Source organism: Myotis lucifugus, unplaced genomic scaffold (assembly GCF_000147115.1).
Source record: "Myotis lucifugus unplaced genomic scaffold, Myoluc2.0 scaffold_52, whole genome shotgun sequence".
In the NCBI taxonomy this organism is placed as follows: Eukaryota; Metazoa; Chordata; class Mammalia; order Chiroptera; family Vespertilionidae; genus Myotis; species Myotis lucifugus.
Window position 1 is genome coordinate 6476418 of NW_005871100.1, and position 8345 is coordinate 6484762.

General features: G+C 44.7%; 1 protein-coding gene across 1 annotated transcript; it reads right to left on the bottom strand.

Moving 5' to 3' along the window:
- Nucleotides 1-70: 70 nt before the first annotated feature.
- Nucleotides 71-4739, bottom strand: IL6 (interleukin 6). Its single transcript, XM_006088812.3, has 5 exons — nt 4625-4739; nt 4266-4456; nt 3056-3169; nt 1933-2070; nt 71-655 (listed from the first exon to the last, which is right to left on the bottom strand). The coding sequence occupies exons 1-5, from the start codon at nt 4641-4643 to the stop codon at nt 491-493; spliced, it is 627 nt and encodes a 208-aa protein (XP_006088874.1). The 5' UTR covers nt 4644-4739; the 3' UTR covers nt 71-490.
- Between the last annotated feature and the right edge of the window lie 3606 nt (nt 4740-8345).

An 8345-nucleotide genomic window follows, 5' to 3' on the forward strand; every position in this document is an offset into this window, starting at 1 on the left:
GGTGATTGTCACTTTTTGTGCTGCTGGTGGTGACAGAAACTCATAGAGACTTGGTTGCTGATTTTTTAAAAAGACTTTTACTGGTATAAAAACAATTTAAACATAATATAAATACATTATAAATATTTCTTTTAAAAACATGTATAAGTTAGCAATTTATTTGAGGTAAGCCTACACATTCCAAGAAATGATCTGACTCTGAAACGAAGGTATTCAAGCTGTACAACCATCTGTTATTTTTTTCAAAACGAACACACAAAATATTTCAAGTGGCACTTTATAAAAATATAAATATCACTTGTATAAATTAACTCAATATCACATATTTAAATATCAATAAATTAAAAATAATTAAAATAGTGTCCTATTGCTCATACTTTTAGTTCTTCATAGAGAACAACATAAGTTATGTACCCAGTGGACCAGAGAAAGGGATGAGTTGCAATCATCTTAGAATGTCCATGAGTTGCAACCATCTTAGACGCCCAGGCTACATCCGGATAGCCCTCTGAGTGAACTGTAGGAAGTCCTCGAGGCTTCGCAGGATGAGGTGAATCGTCGTGGTCTTCAGCCAGTTTTTCTGTGCATGCATCTTCTCCAGCAGGCCAGTGTTTGTGGTTGGGTCAGGGATGGTTTCTTCAACGGGGTTCTTCATCTGGAGGGAAAGAAAGCAAGAAGAATTGTTTAAATATTGAACAAATTCTTTTCAGTGGAGGGATGCTCTGGGCTGTGGGGATATGTTCAGATTTGGGGTGAAGAAGACTAATTGGGGCCACCTACCCTGCCTTGCCTAGATAGGGTGAGGTGCTTTTCCTCTGAACCCACCCTTGCATAGCAACTGAGTTCTAAGCATCCCTTTGCCTCTCTGGCTCCTTTAGATCATAAGCATCCCAAGGGCAGCCACAGTATCTTACTTGTCCTCTGTTGTCTTAGCCAGTGCCTGGCACATGGTTGAAATTTAATATTCAAATGAAGAATCTATAGTTAGAGGCATTTCAATGGTTCTTGAGTGGCCTCTGACACTAATATTTCCCTCCAGTTTCTCTCACCCATCTATTCAGCATCTGTTGAGAGTCCACTGATCTAGTGGTGTAGGAGGACTGGGAAACACCTTCCCATAGACCCACTGACATGGGACACCTCCAGGCGTGGCCTGAGCACTACAGCAATGGCATCACCTGGAGCTTGTTAGATGCAAGTCTCAGGTCTCACCCCAGACCTGCTGAATCAAGCTCTGCATTGGAACAAGACCCCCAGGGAATTTGTGTGCACATTAAAGTGGGAGATGCTCCCACTTAAGGCAAAAGACAGGATTAGAACCCATAGGCTTCTCCATACAGGGACTTTTTATTGAGCTCTGTTTGGCTCATCTATACACTGTGCCATCAAGTCTCCATCATGTGGCAGTTGAATGGCCAGCTGGTAGTACCAAAGACCTGTACCTGTTCCTCCAGCCTTTAGCCAATTCTCTGTATTAACTCTTCTTCCAAAAAGTTGGAAAAAGGAGTTGCTACCATAATGATAAGAATGTCACTTGGCAATACTTAAAATATTAAAATAATTTTTGTGCTCTCTGTTCTTTGTGATTATGGATCACTGAGCAGGGTTGTATGTGCTTCCTTCTGTCTCTACAGATACTTTTTTTTCTTTCTTATTTCTTAAGCTATTAGGAGTTGATGTCAAAATCTACCTCACTTAACATAGTTTTAAATATAGTTATTGATATCCTTTGCAGAAGAGATCTAACCTCCCTCCCTCCCCCCCACAACATACACACATAAAAACAGTTCTAACTATCAGGAAATACTTCTCAGATCCTTTCCTTTACATGCAACCATGTCTTCTGAATTGGCTTTACATTCCCAAATTGTCTGGGCTGCTTTCTTTGAGACTGTATTGGCCACACTGAGTGAGGAGACAGGCAACACTCACCTTTTGCCTCAGGATATTGACCAGGGCTTTGGTTCCTATCTTCATGGCCTGGGCATGTCCCTCAAATGTGTTCTGGATGTACTCCAGGTATACCTGAAACTCCAGAAGACCGGTGGTGATTCTTATCAAGCAGGTCTCCTAAGAGGAAAGATTGTGGGAAAATTGGTTATTGCCAGGAAGATACAATGAATTTTAAAAGTTAAAATTACTATAATTTGCTCAGCCAGCGTAGCTCAGTGGTTGAGTATCAACCTATGAACCAGGAGGTCATGGTTCGATTCCTGATTTAGGGCACATGCCCAGGTTGTAGGCTTGATCCCCAGGGTGGGGTGTACAGGAGGCAGCCAGTCAATGATTCTCTCTTATCATTGATGTTTCTATCTCTCTCTCCCTCTTCCTTCCTCTCTGAAATCAATAAAAATGTATTTTTTAAAAATAAAATAAAATGTTTAAAACAAAATTGCTATAATTTAACAACTTTTCCCTCTCCATCCCCACCTCTCACTCCCACCCTTGGGAACTTCCCATACTTCTTAGGCATCATGCTTTGAGACATCAGACAGCACCAGCTGTCCTATTTTAAGTATCTGGACAATCAGAAACATCACTTAATTTTACTCAAAGCCCAGTGGATGCTAGAATGTGGCAAGGGGGTCCTTCTCTATTCTCCCTTTAATGCTCTTCCCTCTGGCTGCACTCCTGCCCTTGTCAATGTTGGGCTAAAACCTTTTATGGAATAATCAGAAGTCAGCACAGGTTATCTCACTGCCTAGAAGGAGAAAGGTGTAGAGAATAACCTCAGCAGGGAGGACAACACTAAAGGCAGCCAAGGAGGAGAAAGGTCACCGAACTACCACCTCATACAGGATAAACCAGCTAAACCTGCTGGGGTTTCTAACACATGACCATTGTGAAAATTCCAAGGGAGGTTGGCTATCTCTGACCATGCCATTCAAAAATAAGTTGCCTTTACAAAGATTTCTGTTGGCCTCCTCATGAAATTTACACAATATTCTTTACATCTATCGCCTTCTTTGTTGCCTGCCTTGTCTGTGTGTACACAGACCTGCATGCAAGGTGGAGAACTCGGGAATAGCTAACAGTGAACATGATGTGTGGGTACCTGATTGAATCCAGAATGGAAGCATCCATCTTTTCTGGCCAGTTTTGGAAGGTTCAGGTTGTTTTCTGTCAGTACTTCCTTGCTGTTTTTACACGATTCATGGTTGTCACACATCTGGGAAGAAATACCAAAACTGTTATCATGTAAGTGCCCCTAACACAAACACCACTAGAGGGCCTAGTCATGTTCCACCATGGCCAGGAAGTTCTCATAAGAAAAATGAAGTCAGAATCCATTAGCATCCAGGCAAGCAAGAGCTAGTGGAGGATGGGCACACTTGGATTCAATTCCAGGCTCACTTGTGACTTCAGGCTTGTCTCACTGTCCTGAGTATCAGTGTCCCTCTCTCCAAATTGGGGATAATGAAGCACCTCCGCATAAGTTTGTTGTGAGGATGAGACATACTAGTTATAAAAAGTACCTGGCACATACTACATACTTAATACATTTCGATAATAATTGAGTGAATATCATTTGAGCCATAGAATGTTCCAGCTGAAAGAACCTGTGAGATCATCTAGTCCTATCCCACAGTTTTACAGATGGAGCTCAGAGGTGGTAGGAAATTTGCCCAAGATCACAAAGCTGGTTCAGCAGAACCAGAGGAGATTTGGGGTGCCCAAATCCCCTTTCCTGTGTTCTTTTCTTTCTACAAAACAGAGCCAAACTACCTTGCATTTAAAGTTTAGGAGCTGCTTTAATCTTCCTATGATTTTGCCACTTTGGTGGGCTATCGAGTTTGCAGTATATAAGCTGGAATGACATTGAGGAATTCCTAACTACCACGCTTATATAACTTAAAAGTACTGTGACTATCCTGAAAAGCTGAACATTCATTTCAGGTGCCACTTTTCTAATCCTCCCAAAGTCCAAGAGACACAAAAAAAGATCAACAGACCTTAGTTTTTGGTTAGGGAAAAGAGAGTCCTAAGAAACAGTGACCCTCAGCTCATGTCAAGTATGGAGTGGGGAATGGGTCAGGGCACATGGATTCCAGCCCCATTCTGTATTTTCCAGGAGGGGACGGGATTCCCTGAGACCAGCAGCAGAGGAGAAATACATAAGACAGTCTGCTTCTCTGACGTCAAATCTAAACTCCCCCAGAAGAACCCACCAAAGACCTCCCAATGCAGGAACCCTGTCCCCATCCAGGGGCAAGGAGAGGCATGCCCACACAGGCCTTCCATCACCCTCCATTGAGCTTACTCACCTTATTTTTCACGTCAGAGATTTCGAGGAGGATGGACTTAATGAGGTTTTCAATTTGTTCTGAAGAGGTGAGTAGTGGTCTATTTGAGGTGGTATCATCTTTAGAATCTTCTCCCCGGGGAACCGGGGTAGGGAAAGCAGTAGTCATCACCAGGAGCAGCCCCAGGGAGAAGGCCACTGAACTGAAGGTGTCTGTGCCGGAGGGAAGGGAGAGCAGCAGTGAGCAGCCTGCACAGCTGGGGAAGCTGTGCCTCTGGCTGCTGGCTGCCGGCCAGCCCTCAGAGCGCACACCCTCTCTCTCACCCAGGCACAGCCTCCGGCCTCCGGGCGGTTCCCAGGCTAGGGATTTCCTTCACTTACTTGTGGAGAGGGAGTTCATAGCTGGCTCCTAGAGGGAGATGGAGCTCTCTTTTCTTCCTGGTGGGCTCGAGGGCAGAATGAGCCTCAGACATCCTCAGCCTCATATTTATTGAGGGTTGAGATTCTAATATTGAGACTCATGGGAAAATCCCACATTTGATAAATCTTTTTTGGAGGGTGGGGGTGGGGCCAGGGTAGGTGGGGCTGATTGGAAACCTTATTAAGATTGTGCAATGTGACGTCCTTTAGCATCATCACAGGAATGAAAACCAGGGAAATGCGCCGCTTAGGTCATTACCAAGGAGCCCTAGAAGCAAGATCACTCTTCCTCTACTTTTTTTTTTTTTTTTTTTAGTGACTCAGCACTTTGGCATGTGTTGAGGAAAGTAAAGCTAAAGTCATCCACAGTTTTAGAGGGTTGAAGAGGCTAAGGCTGACTATGACTTTAAAAAAAACTTTAATTACCAGATTAACAGGCTGAGATTTAGTTTTCCAGTTTTTTTCACATTTGTAAAAACTAAGAGGTTCTGAGTTTCCTCAGCCCACCACAGCCCACCAGCCTGGGGTTACACTCTGGGCCATCGGCAGTACTTTTCTTTGCTGGCCCTTGCTATGACCAGCTGTTGCAGAAATACCTGCCTGCCCCCAAATCTTGTGCAGTTAATCTCCGGGAGTCTCCAGGTGCAGTGTGTGGAGCCTACAAAAATGACTCTCGTGCCACCATTTATAAGTTCTCTCTTCACCTGCTCCAACTCACTTCGGCCTGGTCAGCTACAGCCCTGCTCTCTCCCTAGTGGCCCCTTAGGACCCTGCTGTGAAGACTTTGATCTCTGTGCCAAGAGGGCTGTCTTGGGCTGCTGTGCTGTCCCTGCTGCTGGCAATGGGAGATTCCACTCCCGCAGAGGAGCCCTAAGGTGCCTGCCTGGGTGGGTGCTGGAGCCCTCAATTTAGTGACACCCACTTGGTTCAGGAAAAAGGGGGGGCAAATACTACTCACCTCTTTGATGGGATGTCAAAGGAGTCCCTTGTGGCATTTTCTGGAGCTTGTGTTCATAGCTTCCTCCTGCTGTTTTACTTGATTTGAGTCCACAGGCGGCAGGGAAGCAATCAAACACAGGCTCTGCTCTAGGCTCTGATCACGGTTCTCCTCTAGTGCCCCAGCCTTTCTCATTGGCCGAGCTTGACCAGGCTCCCTCAGCCCTTACAATGACGATGTCTCTTGCAGGAAAGTCCTTGGTCTCATGCAAATAGGCTCATGACCAGGCCGTCCCACCAGTCTCCCAGACACCCAAACAGCTCAGATGATTGGCTCCAGGCTGAAACTAGGACCCTCATAGAGCACACACACAAAAACACACACAGAAACCCTCAAATTTATTTACAAAACAGCGTTATCACAAAATTAGCTTCTTTGCTTTGCAAAAAGGATCTCGCCTGGATTGCTAAGACAAGGAACTCTGCTACGGTATTACAAATATGCATTGATTTACTCAAGTTTTGTTTTGCACACAACACTACAGGACCCACCTGTTGGAGAAAGTGAGGTCATCCATTCTTTCACTGACTTTCTACAGAGAGGCAGGTTCCGCCGTGGCGGCAGCAGTGGTGTTTGAAAATGAAAATGGGAGAGGATGGTTAAATGGTTTCCTTTTTAGTGCTCTTAGGTCTTGAGCAATTCAGACACCCTCAGCTGAGTCCTCACTCCTGCACTGAAGGAAGCCACCCGTCCTGGCTCCCCTGTGATGCACGTGACAGGTCTCTTGTGTGGGATTGCCTTTTTCCTCACCTGTTTTTTTAGAAAATGTGGTTCAGTAAATTTCAAATACTTAGTGACTCTACAACAACATACAGATTTTTTTTTCAATTAAAAGTTTTGAAAATAGGAAGTACATGTGCATGATAAAATATTCAAATAAGACATCAGGGTATATAAGGAAAAGTAAGTCTCCTTCCTTTCCAGCTTCTCTCCCCAGTGGCAGTACCTGGCCCACAGAATTTTCAACTAAATCCTCTGTTATCCTAATCTGGGTGAGGCTCTCTGAGCTACTTAGGTACTCACCTCTGTATTTTCATTATTGGTTTGTATATTATGTACACACAGTCATACACAAGTATACACATACTGTACTTTCCTCTTGTTTGGGTGTCACCTAGGCAATGCTCTATGGGAGGGCACATGGTAGACCACAGGCTTCTATGTCACACAGCTTGGGTTTAAAGCCCAGCTCTGCCACTTGCTGTTTGACCCTAGCTAAGTTACCTCAAGGCTCAGTGCCCTTTTTTGTTCATCTATAAAATTGGGGGAATAGCCCCAGTTGGTTTGGCTCAGTGGATGGAGCATCGGTTTTCGGACTGAAGGGTTCCAGGTTTGATTCCGGACAAGGGCACATGCACGGGTTGTGGGCTCAAACCCCACTGGGGGGCCTGCAGGAGGCAGCCAATCAATGATTCTCATCATTGATGTTTCTATCTCTCTCTCCACCTCCTTCTCTGAAATCAATAAAAATATTTAAAAAAACCCCACAAAAATAAATACAATAAAATTGTGGGAATAACAATTCTTCCCATATTACTGTTGTGCAGACTGAATGAGACAAAGTGTTTAAAATCCCTTGCCCAGCCGGGTGTAGCTCAGCGGTTGAGCGTCGACCCAGGAACCAAGAGGTCGCCGGTTCGATTCCTGGCCAGGGCATATGCCCAGGTTGTGGGCTTGATCCCCAGTGGGGGGCATGCAGGAGGCAGCCAATCAATGATTCTCTCTCATCATTGATGTTTCTATCTCTCTTTCCCTCTCCCTCTCTGACATCAATAAAATAAAAAAATAAAATCATAAAATCCCTGGTGTGCAGTAATCCCTCAGTAAACACTGGCTCTTTGCAACATTCCTGGGTCTCTGACTGGGAGAACTCCTCCAGCTGAGCTCTGCAGTGTCTTGCCAGTGAGGAAACTATGTATGAGCCAGACCACTGTGTCAGCCACCATCTGGTCACCCAGTCATTTTCCCTCTGAAGAAATAAGGTTCTATGTTTTGTTGAAAATACCTTAGACAAAAGTGGAAAATGAAGAAAAAAAGTGATGTCCCTCTTTTTTTTTTTTAGAACATTAGGATCCCAAACCTGGTTTCCTAATTTATTTATTAAATATATGTTTTTATTGATTTTTTAGAGAGAGAAGAATATATATAAACATCATCAAACGGCTGCCTCCTGCACACCCCCCACAGGGGATCGAGCCCATAACCCAGGCATGTGTGCTAACCAGGAATCAAACCCAGCGGCCTCTTGGTTCCTGGGTCGATACTCAACCACTGAGCTACACCAGCCAGGCTGGTTTCCCAATTTAAATAACGAGCCCAGCTTGCATCTTGTGCTGCACGCCATTTCCAAGGCTTTCCACAAAGTGTTGTTATGACAGAAGCCTGCAGCCTTCCCTGTCCATGGTCATTTTCATTTTTCAAAATCCTCGGAGGGCAAGGGAGCCAGACTTAATCCCAGGTCTGTGCTCTTGGCATCCAGGAAAGGTGCAGCTGTGTGGGGCTGGGAACAAACACATGGTGGGTGGGAGGCTGGGGAACACTGTCTTCCACCTTGCATACGCTAGATCCTAGGTCTTTATCTTGCTTGTGGGAGAAATGAACTCTCCTGTGCTCCTAAGTATAATGCAACATCCATAGCTCCACCATAATAGCCTCCTTTCTTGGATGCAATGGATTTTCCCTTTG

What these genes read in the sequence shown, in the direction of transcription:
- IL6 (XM_006088812.3), bottom strand. An exon ending in TCCATTCTGGATTCAATCAG is followed by an intron (nt 2,071 to 3,055) that starts GTACCCACACAT and finishes CTTTCCTCTTAG; the next exon opens with GAGACCTGCTTGATAAGAAT. An exon ending in TCAATATCCTGAGGCAAAAG is followed by an intron (nt 656 to 1,932) that starts GTGAGTGTTGCC and finishes CTTTCCCTCCAG; the next exon opens with ATGAAGAACCCCGTTGAAGA.